The 20020-nt window shown below is 45.5% G+C and overlaps 1 protein-coding gene across 6 annotated transcripts in view; it reads left to right on the top strand.

The window, feature by feature from the left end:
* Positions 1-20020, top strand: part of sash1a (SAM and SH3 domain containing 1a) — a 223602-nt gene that overhangs the window by 149748 nt on the left and 53834 nt on the right. For 4 of the 6 annotated variants that reach the window (XM_056294011.1, XM_056294009.1, XM_056294010.1 and 1 more), the window contains exon 2: positions 18082-18210. In XM_056294011.1, the coding sequence (XP_056149986.1) occupies positions 18082-18210 (129 nt within the window). Of the gene's footprint in view, positions 1-5796; positions 5932-6109; positions 6137-18081; positions 18211-20020 lie in introns of those variants that run through there. The other 2 variants (XM_056294012.1, XM_056294013.1) reach the window with 2 other exon arrangements.

Genomic DNA, 20020 nt, shown 5'->3' with positions numbered 1-20020 from the left:
TGTGTCCTCCTAACCGTGCCGATAACTGCTGGTAAATGCAAGTGGAAAACGCCACAATACAGATGTGTTTGGACACATCAAAACCTCATGTTTAAAAAAAGCCCAGCCCCCACTTAAGAGTTCATCACAACACATGTACGTACCACTTGCAGACAACATGGCTCATGCAGCACACACAAAAACCCCCAGTGAACAATGTCTTGTTTCAGGAGAAACACTGACTATAGTGTCAGCATGTCTGCATGTTGCCACAAGCCCGCAGAAGCGTGTGTTTAGTGCCACCTTCCTCCGTCCTTGCCTCATCCTTACGTGCTAAAGCCTGACTTCCTCCATCTGCCAAGTCTCCCAGCACACCGTCGCTTCTCTTGCCTCTTTTTCCACCGGTCTGCCATGTGGGTTTCCAAAAGGAAAGGTGTGCGGACCTGAGATACCCCCTAACTTCTCTCCCTTTTTTCTGCCTTTTCTCTCTGTTACCCCCCACCCTCATCCCCCCATCCACATTTCTGTGTTTCTTTCATTCTCTCTCCCTTCTTAGCCCAGAGGTAATTCTTGTGCTGGTATTTGAAGTTAGCTTTGGCCCTGGCTTCCAGAAGGCTGCAGTGTTATGGTTGACCACCCTGTGGAAAGTTACACCGAGAGAACACAAACGGAGCGCACAAGGCATGCATTACTGCCCCCAGAAAGCTTTGTTTTCTGTGGGAAGACCAATGTGTTGATTTTAATGTAATGAGTTAGTTAGTGTGTGTGGGGGGGGGGGCAAACCAGTGAAAGGGTAATTAGTTGTTGTGCTAATTTAGACTGTGTGATTACTCCCTCGCAAGACTCAGTGGTGTGTGAAGCACGGTTGGGATGGCCTGGCTGCCTACATGTCTCGCACACACATATGCACACACACACGTCCTCCTGCACATCGCAATAAATGCACACACACACACGTCCTGCACATTGCAATACGTGCAATACATGCACAAACAGTTGTGCAGACACACACATAAATAAGGATAACAAATATACACTTGCAAAGCAGTTCAAAGAATGTGCCTAGGGACGGTGGGCTGTTTGACCCTCCTGCAAAGCAGAATTAATAACAAGAAAACCTCGATCCCAATTATCTGTAAAAACAGAGAGCACACCGAAAACCAAGAGATCAGGGTTCAAAAGAGTCCTTACATCCAATTAAGCTTGCTTTCTAGACCCATGTCGTCAGTTGTGTGTGTGATTTACGGAAGAACAAACTCAAAAGCATGAGTAAGAGGGATTGAAGCAAGTAATTTGTTGGAAAAAATGTGGAAAATAGTATCGAATACAATCAGGGAACTGAATGGTGCAGAAAGAAAGAGTTGACATGTAGTCGCAGTGGACAGGATGTTTATCACAACGGCCTTTGTGAGATGAAATATGCTTACGTAGGTTGATGGTATAGTCCAGGAAATGAACATTCCCCATAATCTTTGTTAGTGCACCAGCGAAGTTATATCTGTCAAGATGTCGCTAGATCAAGAATTTATTTATTTATTTTTACATTTTGTTGGCATTAGCATTACTGAATAACCCCCAAGTTCAGCTTGAGCATTTCAACAACCAAGAGTCCTCTAGTTTGTTTAAATGTTTTGCATTGTAGAAGCCTGCCCTATTAACTTCTGCCAGAACAAAATGTTCATGTCATACCCCAGTGTGACTTGTTGTTTAATTCTTCATTCTTCCTGTGGGGTAAATGTCCTTCATTCCTGTCTACCGTGTTGTTTATCACCCCTGCCAGCATGGGCCCTGACCCCTTGGGGCTATTTTTAAGGCCGGGGTCAGCTACCTTCAAGCCAGGGTCACTCTCACTCCCTATCAGGGGAGTGCCAGCACTTCTCTGGTTCTCTGTCCGTCTGCGCATTCCCTCTCTGTCCCAGCCTCTTCTTGTCTCTCTCTCTCTTCGTCTTCCTGTCTATTCATTCATTGTATCATCTCTGTCTCCATCTGTCCTTCCTTATGCTCTACTGCTCCAGTTCCTCATCTTTATCTGTCCTTTGCATCCTGTCTTCACCCCCCCCAATTTAAGATCAACCAACCTGACCGCCATTTAAGATGGTTTTTGTTCACACCCGCTGCCAGCGTCTCAGACTGAATACACTAGCATGCAGCGCTCACCTCTACCCTTGGATACGTGCCATATAGTAGACTCCCCACTGCTTCAAAGCGACTTCATCTGTGACTCTTTCACCCATATAGACTTTATCTAGCCTCGGGGAGTGTGTGGTGGGGTAAATGAATGGACTCAGGTGGGAGGTTATCTTGTCGTCTGTAGATATAAGGGCCCTCTAATGTCTGTCTGTCTGTCTGTCTGTCTGTCTGTGCCGCTGCCTGCAGGGTTTATAGTAGGGGACTAATGCTCTCCAGAGACCCACAGAGCTCATCTCTGCTCCTCGCTCCACAGGTGGGAGAGATTACATAGGCAAGGCCAGACTTTTACTGCTCCACTGTGTGTGTGTGTGTGTGTGTGTGTGTGTGTGTGTGTGTGTGTGTGTGTGCACGCGTGTGCATGTGCTCACACAATGTGCTGGGAGAATAGAAAATAATGCAACTGAACAGTAGAATAACCGTTTGTCACAGAATGTGTGTGTGTGTGTGTGTGTGTGTGTGTGTGTGTGTGGTTAAACTGCCATAACACGGCAGTTGTGAGATAGAGAGAAAGGAGAGTAACGAATATAGTTATAGCTGTCACACTAAAAAGAAAGTCCTTGTAATCTCAGGGATTGTATTATTTTATCATATAAACTTAGAGGGACATGGAACAAAAGGACATCACAGACAGAAGGTATATGTGTCAGATGTCTTATATGACCCACATGGCTATAGCAAATATACTGGACCGGGTTCTCAAGCTTTCAAGCTCAACGTTACATACATTGTGATTTATACCCATGACATCATCCTTTTCAAGAGCTCACCCCAGTATGTTTAGAGAGCCATGAAATCAATTTGGGGCTCTCCCCCCACTTGCAGGACTAATGCAAATTTATAGAGCCTCCGAATTGGTTGCAGGTGAAACCTCTAAATATTGTAGGATGTGTAGTGCATTCTGCCTCCACTGCAGTGCACTTGCTGACACAAGGTTGCTTTGCAGACTTTTCAAGGGGGGGAAAAACTGATCTAAAAAAAAAGACCTTCGTTAATGCAAAGAGCAAATAGTGAAATAAGTGGCGAGTGGCTAATTGACTGCCCCAACAACAGGGTGTTTCTTCTCGTCTGGCAACATGACACCTTGATTAGGACATGAGTGTAAAGGGAGGGAGCTCAGCTCACTTCACTCCCCCTCTTTGTCGTGCACGCAGACAGACACACACACACACACATTTGATGAGTGTACGCTGAGTCAACAGGCTCTTCCTTAGGTCCTCATTAGCAGTCTGACCTCTCTGTTTGAACCCCTCCAGGTGGGGTCGCACTGACTTGTAGTGGGAGGAGAGGAGGGTTAGGCTGGATATTGGCAGGAGGAGGAGCAGGAAACAGGGGCGGTATTTCACTCCCAGCCTCTCCCTTGCTTGAAGCAGGAGGAGGATCAAGGTGGTGCCTCCTCAGACACAACATAGTAATTATTTTCAACACAGTCATTATTCCCTAGAAATGGAGGAGGATTAATGGTGGGGTGATGTAAGGGTAGCACACGCACATGCATGCATGCATGCGAATACACACGGACACGAGACACACGTGCAGTTCCATCCTTCGTTGCTGTCACCCCGAGGTTACACGTGGGGTCACTGGTGGAGACCCCCGAGGTTGAACACCAGCCAGCAAACAAAGCTACACTTGTCTGAGCCTGTCTTCCCTCTGTTTAGACTATAAGCATTATATTGTCTAACAACTGCAGTTCATCCAAGGCCTGTGAAAGTCGTTCTGGTGCACAAATACACACACTGAACAGTGATTACAGTACAAGCAGTACCAACAGAGAGAAGTTAACCACACACTGCTGTCTTTTCTTTGGTGGCACAGGGAATTTCATTCTAAAGTTCGAAGTGAATCAGAATTGAGAAAGTCATTACATGAATATAAAATGTTGCATATATGATGATGTGTGTGGAAAGACCCACTAAGTCAAGCTCATAGTATGTCAGATAGGTAACAAAACTGAAGCACGGATCATTTATTTTGCTCCGTTGTGTTCAGCTCTGATTTCAGTTCAGCACATTTTCTTCTCAGTTCAGTTATGTTCAGTTCTGCTCCGTTTCACAATGTGCTTCGGTCGTCTATTTTGAATCAAGTTTTAATGGAGTCTGAGCTGTTTTACTTCAGGTGTGAGTCAAGGTTGTAGACAGGCATGTAGGTGGGAGAAAAACTCAGAAGGAGATTTCCTGGGTTTCATATTCTGATAACACATGCACATGAAGAACTTGCCCCCCCCTCTCTGTCACTCTATCTCTCTCTCTCTCTCTCTCTCTCTCTCTCTCTCTCTCTCTCTCTCTCTCTCTCTCTCTCTCTCTCTCTCTCTCTCTCTCTCTCTCTCTCTCTGTCACTCTATCCCTCTCTCCTGTTGTTCTGGCCTGTCACAAGACCTGGCAGCTGTTGCTGCTCACCAGACGCAGCCCCTGGAGAGACGCATTACTGGCAGAGGGGAGAGACAGTGACACTCTCACAGCGTTTTCATTACAATGGGACTGCCTGCTGGAAAAGTCTAACAAACGATTAATCACGCAGCGTAGCTGCGCAATTTCATGCTTGTGGATGAGGTTTTGAACTCACGCCTGGCCCTTTCTTCTACTTTTATTCAAATGAGATTTGTGCTCGGTGGGACATCGGCGGTGCACTGAAATATTAGCAACACGGTGGTTTTTGCATTTAAGAATCGCATCTGTAACTGAATATTGTGCGTCATGTATGTGGACGTATCGGTCAGGGCGATTGCTCGGGGCTGCGTTTTGGGACCAAGTGACCGATGGTTTTGCTGCGGATTGTAACTCGAATAGGGCACCATGTGCGTCACACACACCCCCTCCTCCTCCTCCCTTTCAGTATATTCATGTGGACAATGCCGCTGTATTGTCAGCCTTTGTTGGAGAAGGTATTGGTGGGGAAAGCCTACCAGCGGGTAACTACATGTCCGTGTTTTAGTCTGGGCTTTTTTTAATAACTCCATTCAGAGTGAGGCAGGTGAGATAATGACGGGAAGGTGCCTTTAAACTTCCGACGTCGGTCAACTTTTTTCTTTTCTTTTTTTTTTCTTTTTTTTTGTGCGCGTGTGCGCGCGCTGCCGTAACGTGCTGTTGGGAGGAGTGAGGGGGAGCTCACTGTCGGAGGAGGGAGCGGGATTAATCGTCGGCGCTTCGCCTGTTTTCCTCCTCCTCTGTCTTCAGCAGAAACAGCAAAACTTTTCCTGCGAAACCGCCGACTTGTTTCGACGCCGTTTCGACCGGTAGTCGAGGAGCGACATTTGTCCGGAGACGAATCGCGCACTTGAGCGACGTTTCTCCCCCGCTGAGGATTTGGTCCGTGCCCGGCCACGGAGCAGGGGAGCATTCCGCCGCACTACTTTCAGACCGGAGGACCTGTTGCTGCCGAGAGGGCTGAGTCAGGCAGTCTCCCTGGATGTTGTTGTTGTTGTTGTTGTTGTTGTTGTTGTAACGTGTGCTTTTGTCCGAGAAAACCTCCTGGCCATGGTTGGACGTGTTTCTGAAGTGACACTTGAAGTCGTGTCCGGTAGTGTTAGAAAAGTTCACCCGCGCGATGAGGGCAACTCCCATTAGCAGTCGTCCTGCCGCCGGTCCGGTTATCTGGGTCTGAATGGTCTGTGTGCTTCACACCTTTCACACGGGGTCGTTTTAACGCTGCATAGACAACATGGAGGCTGAGCAGGGGGCCGCTGCCTCCCCCGCGGAGCCCGCTGCCGACAAGACGGTATCCGACAGTTTTTCCCAGCTGTGGACGGACGTGATGTTGATGCTGGTAAGTTTTGGGGTCGTTTTTTGGAGAGGGGAGGGGGGGTGATGGGACAGGAAGGTAGACTGTAACAAGTAACTGAGAAATGACCCGTCGCCCATGTCCTCAAAGGGGGGGGGGGGCTGATGGTCTGTCCCCCTAATTATGGATTGTAGCATCACTTTTGGGGTCGGGATGTGAGGAGTTCATGCAGGAGTCAAGGGAAAACATGGTAGGTTGCTGCACAGCTGAAAGATGAACTTTATTGTGTTGCTGTCAGCTGCTTGCGAGGGAGCTTTTGACCCCTGTCCCATGCCCCTTTCGGGTCTGCTGGATTGCTTTTATTTGACTGTGATAGGGTAAATGTCCATGTGGCATCCTCTCTTACTGCAGCCAGAAAGGTACTTGTGTTACCCTGCAGATGTGTTATGTGGAGTTATGAGAAAGAAAAACGATTTGGTAAGTTATTTGTGTGTGTGTGTGGGAGAAAGAGAGGGTTCATTCTTGTTTCAAATTTAGTTTGTTGTTTCATTCCAAAGTATTGAGTTGTCCGAGTCGTATCAGCTGTGGAGAGCCAAGTTGATGTCGGACTGTTTCGGGAATTCTGTGCCTCTAATCCACTGAACCCATGCTTGCCTTTTGAAGATGTGAGCAATAGCTTCTCTCTGCACCACTACTCTTGTTCTAGACTGTGAAGACACGCAGCCAAAGCAACCTTCATTTTACAGGCCACTGGATCTGATTGGTCTGCTGAACAAATGTGTTGTGGTCACTTCCAGCCTAGGTGTTTGAAGAGAGAAGTGTTAATTTGGTTTGATCAGGCACTGAAAGGGGTGTGTGTGTGAGAGAGGGGGGGGCTGTTCTGCCCTTTGACCTTGGGTGGGAGACCTGGGTTTTTGGCCAGGCAATTTAACCACATTTAATGCTTTGGAGGCAAATGTCCACCATACAGACTTCATCTTTGACATCTTTCTACACGCACACACACACACACGCGCGCGCACAAAACCCAGCTCTGTTAATCAGAGTGATCATCTTTGAATCAGTAACCATAACATTACCATGCTTGTCAACTGGTATTGAGCCTCTGTTACATTTTAACACTGTAAATAAAATATCAAGCAGTTGGATTTTGAAATACTTAGCCTTGTAAAACTTGAACCCATTCACTTACAGTCCAGTAGCTATGTGTCGGTGCTTGCAGAAGCCACGTGACATCTCTGTTTAAACGTAAAATTAATGTTTTACTAAAGCGTTAAAAATCATCAAGAGACGCAATCTTTTTTAGTGCATCATTCTGCACATGTCTGATCCCTCTGAAACTATGAAGTACTAGAAAGACTTGGATCGCTGTGACCAACCCGGTGTCAATTTTGGTTGCAGTAAACATCATATTTCACTGAACTTAGGCATATTCGTTCCCATGGATGGTTATGCTTGATCTCTCACAAAAGTTTTAACAGTGAACACATTTTCCGTATTTGTTGACCAGCCAGTCCACCAACGTGGCATTGGATGAGTTTTTTGTTTGTTTTGTTTTGTTACTAAGGTCTGAAGAATGTGTGTTGATTCTGGAGACAAGCTGATTGAGTTGACGGCAGTGTGTATGAGCACATAATGTTTCACGAGAACAATTCACGGGTTTCCTGCAACTCTGCACACCATTCAGTCTCCTCTATGTTTTGAGCATCTGATAAAGCAGCATTCGAAAATGACATTTTCTAACCTTTTAAGAAAGGTCTCTTAGATAAAACTTATTTATCCATTTACTTACTTGAACAATAAGTTACTGTATAGATCCATTTTAACAGAGCTTGCATGCAAATTACTTGAATACTGCTTTAAGTTGTTGTTAGTTCATTGAATTATAGCTTAACAATAGACTCAGCTGCTATTTCTATGCAACACGTCCAATGAATGGTCCCTCCACAATGAATACCCCACCTCACTGAAAGCAAAACGGCCATGCTATGTATAGCTATTGCACTATGTAATGTGTTTCAAAAGCTTTTGTTTTGCTGGGGGCCCAATATGGGAATGGCCTTTTGAATTTTGGGTTTGCCCCATGCCTGTTGAAATAACACTTAAAAGTTGCAGATGTATTTGGTCTTGGCTCCTCACACATGAGCACACGTCTACATTCCAGTATAGATGTATATCTGCGATAAAGATCGAACCAACATGTTTTCTCCACAGTTTGGGCGAAGTTCTGACATACGGCCTAAATGCAAGAATTGCTTTAACACTTTTTCAGCTCAAGTGTCAGCAAAGATATGCAGAAGTTCCCGACGGGGCAGTCTGGTGTAGTGTCACGTGCAGAAATTCTGTATGTCCTTTTATGAGAGTTGCCATGTTTGAATACAGATTACATGACCATGTCTATGTGTCTCCAGTATTTTCTTTGCTAAGGAGCGGCTGTCTTTGAGGTTAGCCATACGCAGCAGCCTGTGGAGGAATGTGTTTAATGAGAATACCTAAGAAAGCCAGTCATTTATTTGTGGTTGAAGCCAAGTAAACAGTCCTTGAGCTAATTAAGAGTCAAAGGCAATTGAGGAACATATGGCGCTGGAGCTAATAGCCTGTAGTAGCCTAAGCGCATGGATTTACACATTTCGGAATAGGGATTTTCCTCTGGACCCAGCCCACTTCTGGAGACATGAGGTTTCCTCTAGCCTTCAGTTACTGACATTCTTCTCTGGATTTCAGTTGTTCTGCCAAGTCACATTAAAAGCGTTTGACGTGAATTTTGACTTTAAAGTCTACATATTGTCCAGTGTTTCTGCGGTATGTGGCTGTGCAGGGTTTTGAGTTTTCATAGCTGCACCCCTTCCCGTACTACCCACCAGCACAAACTCTCGTTGCACTTTGCCACACATTCTCTTAGTATAAACTACCTGTTTTTACCTGGAATATAGTCGTTGGAACATCTCTCAACAGAATTTAGAGGAAAAGTGAATCAAATATTTTCAGGTATGCCTTTAGGCTTGGCAAAGCTTTGAATCGACTCCCTCCCTTCCTGTATGATCTGATCACATACTTGGACATCTGATGGTCTTTCTCAGCACACACATATACAACCCCCTTTAAAAGAATCCGCTTGTCCCAGCTTACTTGGAAATTCATCTTTAGTCAAAGTCTCGGGGAGATGGATCATTTGTCTGACGAGTAGTTTGTTTTGTGGTGTTTTTAGGGAGTGGGGGAATATTTGTCCTTTGGGAAAGCTCAGGTCACACGGTAGAACACAATAGATCTCTAAAACCAAGACTTTGATATGGCTCTCGAGACATGATGGTTGATTGTGTCTGTGAAGCATATGTTGGACAGTGAAATCCCTGTTCGCTTTCACCTACCCAACATTGTGTAGCAGACTAGTGTTGAGCTGCATGGCCTCAGCTCTGCAAAGTCAAACCTTTTAAGGTTCTTTTGTTACTGAGCTGAGGCATCGATGAAATCTGTTTTATTTTTTTCCCCAATATGCATTTTATTTTTTCCCATTTTCAGTTTTTTTTTACCCCCCGACCCCATCCTCATTTTTCTCCGAATTGTATCACACTCTTCCAAACCATCCCGGTCATTGCTGCACCCCCTCTGCTGATCTGGGGAGGGCTTCAGACTACCACATGCCTCCTCCGATACATGTGGAGTCACCAGCCGCTTCTTTTCACCTGACAGTGAGGAGTTTCACCAGGGGGACATAGTGTGTGGGAGGCTCACACTATTCCCCCCCCACCCCCCCCCCAAATAGGCGCCCCAACCGACCAGTGGAGGCTCTAGTGCAGCGACCAGGACACATACCCACATCCGGCTTCCCACCTGCAGACATGACCAATTGTGTCTGTAAGGACGCCCAACCAAGCCGGAGGTAACACGAGGATTCGAACTGGCGATCCCCATGTTGGAAGGCAATGGAATAGACCACTATGCAACCCGGATGCCCCTGTCTTCATACTCATTTTAACTATAAGAAAGTTTGTGTAGTTTCATCAACTACATAGTTGTAAAAACAAAAAAGAAAATGGGTGTGTTTCTTAATTTTTCAGCATTATTGTCTTCTGTGATGCCAATTGCTTTGTCATTTAGTTTTCTATTCCTGTGGAAAAGCCCCCCTGCATTTACAGGATGTACACACTGTGATATGCAAAGACACAGAAACGTGACAGAATTTCTGCGAGGAAGAGCGACGGATGGTCTAAGGACGAATTATGTTCAGTTCTTAATATATTCACAAATTTTGTAAGAATCTCCCCTGATTCTCCAAATTCTACACACTTCCATATTTATATCTGAAATCCTTTGTCTCCATTTTTTGATTTTGTCCATACTTTCCACATCACAGGGCCCTATTTGGCCAATCTTTCCTTAGCTGTGTCATATTCTAAGCCAGCCTCATCTAGACTCATTTTGTCCATTTTTGCCCAGACAAGCCCCATCCTGCTTATTTTATCTTCTACAACCCCTTACCCTCACCTACCCCCCTGACTAGTCTCATGATTGAGGTCATACAGAGCTCTGGCATATTTCCTCTATAGTGGCAGCAGTGTGCTGTTCTGTTCTTTTAGAGACACGGATATCCTCAGGAAACCCTTTTAGAAGGGGTGGGCTGTGACCCCCTAGCCTCCCCTTCCTCGAGTGTCTTCCCCCTTGGTCCCCATAGTAAGCACTCATGACCGCCTGCAGTCCAAATTCCAAAGAAGTCTCCGCCATGAAAGTATTTATTTATTGACTTTGTGAACTTGTCAGATGATTATTTATACTAATGTGTGTGATCTTTATCGCATTCTCCTCATCTTTCCCCTCCTAGTCTGTCTGGTCCCATTGCTCATATGCACACGCATGATGCCAGTCCACCTAGTTCCTCTCAGCTTTGGGGATAAAGTAGATGCTGATGTCTGGGTGTGAGTCAGATGCAGCAACCTTTGTCTTCCACCAACAGATCTTGGCTCCAGGAGGGCCCTCGGGGACGGTGGTGAAGGTATTGCCTACCTGCCTTTGCTTTTATGATGTTGAGTATGGACCGCAGAATGACGCACCAAATGAGACACCAGGACAATGCAGTACAAAAGAAATGAGTGGGTGGCCATCTCAACCCAGACACTCCCATCCTGAGGTTGTGCATTGAGTGAAAGTGATTGTACTACATAACGGGCTTGCCTTACATCAGATGCATGACTCTTTTGTCATCTGCTGTCATTGTATTTTCCCCCTGGAGGAAGGCTCATCACAAGGCTAGCACTGTAACAATAGCCTCTGCCATGTACACTGTGATTCAACCCCCCACGTGACTGAGCCCCCTGTATGACAAATGACACAGTCAGGAATGTGTACCTAAAGGATAGACCAGAACAAACACGTTGGGCCCAGGGCTATTGGTTTTTAAATGGCTTTTGGAATGTGTCTCTGGCTGGTTGTGACAAACCAGCACGTTTTGTGAGAGAGTTGTTCAACATTTGTCATGCTGTAAAAATTTTATTTTTTGGACCCCCCCCCTTTTTCTCCCCATTTGTATCCGGCCAATTGCCCCACTCTTCCGAGCTGTCCCTGTCGCTGCTCCACCCCCTCTGCCGATCCAGGGAGGGCTGCAGACTACCACATGCCTCCTCTGATGCATGAGGAGTCGCCAGCCACTTCTTTTCACCTGACAGTGAAGAGTTTCGCCAGGGGGATTTAGTGCGTGAGAGGATCACGCTGTTCCCCCCCAGTCCCCCTCCCCCCCGGACAGGCGCCCTGACTGACCAGAGGAGGCGCTAGTGCAGCGACCAGGACACATACCCACATCCGGCTTCCCACCCGCAGACACGGTCAATTGGGTCTGTAGGGACGCCCGACCAAACCAGAGGCAACACGGGGATTCAAACCAGTGATCCCCGTGTTGGTAGGCTACACTACCCAGACCCCCCCTCGCTGTGAAAAATTGACCATAACTTGATTGTGGGGTCATCGCCAAAGCTCGCCATGCAAGCATGCAAGGGGACCTGAATTATCAGCACCCCCAAGTTTTGCCCCACATGCTGGCTGTGGAATGTTTTTGATAACCTTACACAAGACCACTTTGCCATGCCATTCAGAATAACAGTGTTTAGCCTAGGAGTGCTCCTTTTTGGTGTTGTCTTTATCCAAATTGACAGAAAGAAGAGCCTGCTATAATTCAAGCTATTTGTACTGTGAAACGCCGAGAGAGCACTGCAGGAGCTCTTGAATTCATCACAGTTGCATTCCTTGAGTGGAAGTGTTGAATGGCCAAACTCAGGAAGTGTGTTCCACCAGATTTACCCTGAAAAGAACAATTCCTTATTGGCAGAGCTTTTGACTCCAGTGCAATAACCGCCCAAATGAAATGTTAGGTCCAGGCTGTTCTGCTTGGACCTTGAATAAAGAATTAAACCCTTAGTAAAGTCCCTCTATAGCTTTCTTTTGTTTTCTTTTTTAAACGTGATATTGTTTGGTACACGCAGCTAGTCAGGATGGTTGAATGGAAGAATGTCTAAATGTTTAGTGGCTGTCACCTTGATTTAAGTGTATCCTGGCGTCATCAGCTGATGAAGATTAAGTCATCTTGGGGCCATAAATCGTAGCAGCAGATACAGAATGACAGACCACAGACTCGATGAAAGACAGAACAGCAGATTCTTTGGCATATTCTAGCTATCCTATTTATCATTACTGACACTGCAGATTTATCTTAAGTCACACAGGTCCCAGTGTCATACGCAGCCTTCTGCCTTTTTACCAAACTGCCATTGTTTCATGCTAACCTGCTCCTTTAGATGCAAACCCTTGGGGTTGCGAGAATGCCAGGAATGCCGCGGGTAATTGATTAAAGTGAGGAGGGTTCACGAGGTCTTAATGTTGTTTCCAACCTCAGCTCTTCAAACACACTGGCATATGGAGTATACCCATTAATACTCACATGAGCTAGCCCAGATTCCAGTTTGAAAGCGGGGGTAATTTTGAGTTATCTTTTTGAAAGACATGGGAGGGATTTATATATATTGGAACGTAGCCACTGGTGCTAATCAGCCGCATTCTTCCTGAAAAATTGCCGATTCGGAATAAATGAGTTATTGTGTAAAGTGTGATTCAATAACATTCTTATCATGCCTTGCTGAAATATTCAATCACTGTGGAGCACTGTGGAGCAATACTAGAAGTTTGTCTTCTTGAACGTCTCAGTGTTGCTTCACCTTAGTTTGTGTTTGAACTTGGCATTACAACTCCATTGAGCAGCTGAACGGGACTGTCTCACATTAATCCCTCTGAGGTTATGTTTCCAATAGTTTCAGAGTCTGCAGACAGTATTGACCTTTACCAGAGTGTTGCAAGTGTGCCCTGACTGGATTCAGCCCCCCTCGCTCTCTCACACACACACACACACACACACACACACACACACACACACACACACACACACACACACACACACACACACACACACACACGCGCGCACACACACACACACACATCACTCAGAGCTTTAATTTTTATTTCAAATGACAATTTCATCAGAGCCAGACTGGTATATTAAGTCCAACTCTCAATTATGTCTATCATCCTACCTCTGTGAAGCAAGGAGTTGTTGTAGAGTCGTTCTAGATTTTGATGTTTGCTTACAGAAAGGATGTCGTTCAGTTATTCTGTGTAATTGGATAATTTGCTTCGTAGTGGACGAGCACACACCGTTAGAGACTTTCTTTTAGGATTGGGGAATTCTTAAATTGTCATTAGTAAGCCCGGCATGCGATCACACCTGGACCCATATGTTGTCTGGATCAGAACAGGCAGTGGGAGAAAGATTTAGGAGGTCTCCATTGGTTCTTTGTTATAGATAGAGGTTTTCTTTAAAGGTTTTACCTCTCATCCCAGACTCCAGATGTTTTAACCCCGTTCAGCCCACAACCACCCCAGCCCATATAGCCCACAAATCATCTGTTGCCCCCCCCCAACACTCTTCTCAGCTCGCCATGTGGACCTCGGTCAGACCCCTGCTGACTCTCCCACCTACGCTCCCACGTTAGCAGATTCATTCAAAAAATGCAAACACATACTTGCTCATCTCCCAACATGCAATGGATCCCACTCTCACAGAGCTGTTAGCTCCCCCGCCTAGCTTGCCCTTTCATTCAACCTGTTTTTGCCCAAGGCATTTACACTCTCATAAGTTGATCCTCACGTGCAGCCCTCCCCTCTCTCTGAAACACACATGTGGATATACATATCTACACAGTGCATATGTGATATCACTTTACCGGGTGCTGTGGGATGTGCCATGTGCTGTTACTGTGTGTGTGTGGGGGGGGGCTAGCTTTTCAGCTGGAACCAGCTGTGTAGGGGCTCCATGAGCTCATCGGAGGAATCCCAGATATGCACACATACCACACACACACACACACACACACACACACACACACACACACACACACACACACACACACACACACACACACAGCCTCCTTTTTCAGGTTCTCTTGTTTGTTTATAAAGCCCTAAATGGGCTGGCCCCCTCCTATATCGCAGACCTTTTAACCCTCTACTCCACCTCCAGGTCCCTCAGGTCGGCTGACTTGGGACTCCTGGCTGTCCCGCGATCTAAACGTAAGCTCAAAGGTGACCATGCCTGTGTGGTTGCAGCCCCCTAGACTGTGGAACAGCATCCCCCTCCCTATAAGATCTGCCCCCTCCATCGACTCTTCTAAGTCCCGGCTGAAAACTTACTTTTATTCACTAGCGTTCGAATCCTCCTGATGTGGCTGATTTCTGGCTTGTGCCCGTGCCCCTGTGTTGTTTATTCGTGCCTACGAGCTATGCGTCTCGTTGTTTATGTCGGTGTTTCTTGTATTAGTGTTTTAGCTACCTGCTCTGCTCTGTGCAGCACTTTGGTCAACACGGTTTGTTTTTAAATGTGCTTTTTCAATAAATTTGACTTGACTTGACTCCTGAGACTCTGGGCCTGCAGAGCCAACATACAGGTCCAGCAAACCACACAAGACTGTACCTGTGAGTAACTGAGGCTTAGATTGTCAGACTCCAAGCTTCTGGAGAGCTTTGGGGTTTGGTCACTGCACAGGTACAAGCAAACATCGACATTTCTGCGGCGGTGGCAAAATTCTGCCGGGCCCCAACTAATCCATCATGCTGATCTTTAATCAGGGGGGTCTTAAGTCAGTCAGGACTTGGTATACTCTCAGGATAGGGTTTCTGGTCCCTTTCTTGGATGAGGGGAATAGATCAGCCCATTCTTGGCATGTTTATGGTGATTAAAACATCCTGGAGCTCTCTAATAAGAGCATGCATGCGTTCAGCGAGTGCGAGGAATGAAAGGAGAAGCACATGTCTGCCTAGGGTGGTTTCCCATTGGGAATCTCAGTCATCTCATCATACCATATGTCTGGACACAGCTGGAGTTCTTAAGGCAAGAGAGGGTGGGAGAATAGTGGACAGCCAAACAGGCGAGACTATAAGTTGCAAGTAGTTAAAGAGCGTATGTGTGTTGATGAGTCAGAATGAAAAGTTCCCTTTTAGTTTTCTCCTCATCAATAATTGCTCTCTGTTGCCCATCTCACTGACATGGCCTGTGATTTACTGACCTGCCCCGGTTTGTTTTGGTCTACTCAAACATCACTGGTTTGAGTAGACTAATCTCTGAAGAAGCCCCTATGTTCCCTTGAGAGAGAGAGAGAGAGAGAGAGAGAGAGAGAGAGAGAGAGAGAGAGAGAGAGAGAGAGAGAGAGAGAGAGAGAGAGAGAGAGAGAGAGAGAGAGAGGAGAGAGAGAGAGAGAGAGAGAGAGAAGAGAGAGGAGAGAGAGAGAGAGAGGAGAGAGAGAGAGAGAGAGAGAGAGAGTGTGTGCGCGTGCGTGCGTGCGTGTGTGCGCATGTGTGCGTGCATGCCGCGTTTGTGGCACACTCCACAGTGCCCCATTCATTTGTGGGCTGGCACCGAGATAGGAGTCCGGTTGAGAGACAGAGACTGAGAGAGACTGTTCGAGCCCTACAGAGTGACTCAATGCTAGCTGTCTGCCTGGCACAGATTAGATCAACATTAATGAATATTCAACAGTTAGCCATCGCTGCTAGAATGGCCTACTTTTACCGAGGCAGGAGATGGGAGCCAGTCCTCTATCCCAAGTTGTATAGAAAATCAAGGGGGTTATGATTTGCCATTCTGCATGTCTCCTTACATCTGTATGTCATCATTTATAGTTTACTCTTTTTTTTCAACTATGCAAATTGATTGTTTTCCAAATTTTGGAAGGTAAATTATGTTACAAAAGATGATTTCTTAAAATTGTCTTTGTTCTTAAATTTTACTTTCATGTCAGTAATTAGTAAGAGTTGATGCTTTATCTTAATTACGGGCATGAAAGGAAGAATAACATCAGAGACATATTTTCAGATGGGAGAGATCTTAGTTGGAATAGAATTATTCAAGTCTACACTTGTGGAGAAAAATCATTCCTGTACAATTTGTGTTCATTAGTGGGGAAAAAATGTCCTTTGTTTTTTGTAAACATAAGCCAGGCGCTCATCTTCAGCATTGTATTTATCTCCCTCTTATTTCTAATCCGGCTTCTCCCTCAAACGTCAAACACATCTCTTCCATACAAAGACAGGAACTGTGTTGATCTAAACTAAAGTGAGCCGGAAGACTGTGTTTGGTTTAGGTTTTATAGAAAACATAAGGACGTGGACAGCATCCCTGATTTGGGCTTCCGCAAAGACCAAACCCAGGAAAAGAGCATGGCTTGCTAGAGGAATTATTTGGGGTTGGTTTGATAGGAATGAGTGAGTGGTTCAAATATACAAGGCTTAGACCTTTTTATTGCATGTTATTCTTAGATGTGTGTTTATGTGGAATGTTCCTAAAGATGGATGGCGAAGAACGTTAGCCACCCAACACGTGTGTGTGTGGTGGTGGTGTGGGGGGGGGGTTCTCCGCTCTTGCTAGTGGGAACCTTAGAATTAATGGTGTATGCAGGCTATGTATGGCCCATTAGAGCAAGGCTCCACCACAGACACAAATTCACTCTTTCCCCCCCGTGTTGTTTTAAAATCAGCACCCTTTTTTCATGTCAGAACAAACCAGTCCTGCTGTATCTGCTGTCCTGCATTAGAAATACCAAAGCCACCGGTAGCACTCACTAGTTTGCCTGTAGTGTTGGGACCTGAGTGACAGAGTAGGAAGTGGCATGTGAGTGATTAGATTTGTCTGTGCCACGCCACTACCATGGCTGGTTTTCTGAGCTACATGCCTGCCTGAATTTCTGCTAGTGCCTTTAATATACTTGTAACTACTAGCATATGTGACAATAATTTCATTAATCTGCGTTCAGGGTAGATGGAAAACACAGATGGGAAGTGGGCTTTCAGACGGTGAATTTCTCCAACACTAGTTTAGATGTTGTGGTGGAAGCAGTGTGATGGAGTCAGACTTGCATTGGTATGCTGTGAAAGGAATAGTGAATGGCAAATGCATAATCTTGGATGATCCGACAATACTCAACAGTTTTGCACACCAGCAAACATTTTGTAGGAGCACCCAGCCAAAATTTAAGGAGCACCAGAATTTTTTTTTATTTTTATTACTGAATAGGGAACAGCAGGGTATGTCTATTGAAAATGTCATTTTATACGGCAACAGGTAACATTTTTGCTTAAGTGCATTAAATTCATTTTGATAGCATAGTGTGATGGCTATAGGAGAATGACACAATCACCATTCAGACCAGTTCCCAGCAGGCCTTGTTTATGTTTTGGATTTGGCCTGCCACCAGGCATGAAACTTCACTGGATGTATAGGGATTGGCTTATGACACTTCTTTCCTGTTTCTGAACTGAATAAAATAATGAATATCAAAGTATTGCAATTTTATTTATCTAATTTGTAAACACGGCCCTGTGATATCCTGGTGGCCTGTTCAGGCTGTCTCCCCACTGCGCCGATGACTGCTGGGATAGGCTCCAGCATCCCCGTGACCCTGAGAGCAGGATAAGCCGTTTAGATGATGGATGGATGGGTGGATATTTTGTAAACATAGCTCCTCTTCTTCCACAGAATTCTTTTGAGCTATGGCTTGTTAATAAATTCACGTCTTGTTTTGCTATGCTTTGAAGAAGGGGGAAAAAAGAGCCTTGGTTGTTTTTTGTGCCAACCCAACTAACCATTCCCTCTCTTCTTCTCTCCAGGATGGTTCTCTGGGCAATATAGATGACCTGGCACAAGAGTACTCTGAGTACTATAACACCTGCTTCCCTGACGTCAGCGACCGCATGGAGGAGCTACGCAAAAGACGCGTCTCCCAGGAGCTTGACATGGTGAGTCTGTCACACACACACGCGCACACACACACACACATCACCAACAACAACATGCACACATACACCTTGTATAGCAATGTGTCCTTAGCAATAACAACTAGCAGCCACAGCGGTCCTTTAACTGGGCTCAGTTCACGTATTACCCAGAGCAAATTATCATTTCTCAACAAAGCCTTTTGTAATCACCCTAAAAATTCCCATTTCAGAGCAGTCTTGTGGCTTCGCTGAGTGAAATTTCCAAAAGCTCAGCCAACACCCTGGCAAAGATAAGCGGCAATGTGCTGGAGTTTTTGTCCTTCCCCCCAAAAGCAGTAACATTCTCCCGGATCTGAATGCAGTTGTGTTCAGGGGAACCATGCAAGGTTTGGGGGGGGGGGTCTTTTCACAAGGATGTAGGGTAGTGGGGAACCCCTTCAGTTGCCAGGCTACCAGCAATGGTATGAAAGAATGCTGGTGCTGCCATAGAGGGCTTCACTCTGTACTGCAGCATGTCACCCAAGACACATGTATAGGAACATGCAGTGGACAGCAAGGTTGTAGGGTGTATAAATGCCAGTTTCATAATTCCCATGTGATTTTACTAATTGATGTTATTTGATTTCATGTAAACATTGCAGGTTGGGAGTGAACAACATATTTTAATTCATGATTTATAGATCTATTTCTTACAAATTGCAGATGATTGTACCAAAATGGGCTACCCTTTTACCAAAATAGTGTCAGCTTCCTCTTTCCTCATATACATGGGGTAGCCATACTGATAATAAATTTTTAGGCCTGTTCTATCTAAGTAGTCCCACCTAGCTGCTTTTCAGTTTGAATGTGTTTGAAGCAAGGATTATCTACCAGAATAGAATAAGATGACCTAAAAGTAATCATAATGGCTGTCAGAAGAATGCAAACTTGTACAAAGCTCTACAAGTACGATTTAAATTTTACTCATTACGGTATACTCAGGCCCTATGCCAAGCACACACCAAGGACACATTTCTTGTGCTTCACTCATTTCCACCACTAGTCAATCTGTCTTTGCCTATCACTCTCTGTCTATCATTACTGATTCTCCAGTTTTAACAGGAGGCAAGCCAGAGAGGTAACATGAAGAGTAGGTGGTCATTAAGGAGCTTACATATCTATGCTCCTCACAGTCAGCCATGTGGTTTTGTTTGGGTTGACAGGTATGGTTTAGACAAGGATCATATATTTGATTTATGGTGCTTTCTCCCAAGTGATTGCTGGCGGAGGTCTTGTTCTCACAACTTTTAAAGCACCAAGTTGAACATGTATAAAGTAAGAAATGTGGATTTAATGCCCAGATATGTTGCAGCATTCTATCATGTATTATGTGCATGTCTACAACATGTGTTCTCGTTTCCATTATGTGCGAGTTTATCAATGTTGATGTGGAGGAGTTAAGTGGGTCACCTCGGTGCTTGGCGAGGTTGGGAGGGTTTCAGCCTGAAGAGATAAAATGGGGGGAGAGGAAGCAATCAAGGCTGATTCTACTACAGCCTGAGAAGCAGAAGGAAGGAGAGGATGGGAGCAGGCTGTGGCCTTAAGTGTTGCAACCAGCGCTGGAGCAGGACAAGGATAAGGACCGGAGGAGGGGAAGACAAAGGGAGGAAGGAGAGGGGGAGAATGAGAAGGGGAATGTGAGAGTCTGCAGCTGTTGCCCAACACCACCCTGCAAAAGTTTGGCAGTGAGAGACAAGGAAGAGAGTGGAGGAGGGAAAAAAGAGAAAATGAGGGATATCCATTTGTCTGCTGACAGCAGATTATTCCCAACACAGACAGGAAGACTGAAGGA

Source organism: Lampris incognitus, chromosome 15, assembly GCF_029633865.1.
Source record: "Lampris incognitus isolate fLamInc1 chromosome 15, fLamInc1.hap2, whole genome shotgun sequence".
Classification (NCBI taxonomy): domain Eukaryota; kingdom Metazoa; phylum Chordata; class Actinopteri; order Lampriformes; family Lampridae; genus Lampris; species Lampris incognitus.
Note: the sequence above shows the minus strand (reverse complement) of the source record. Positions and strands in the feature narration are given on the sequence as shown.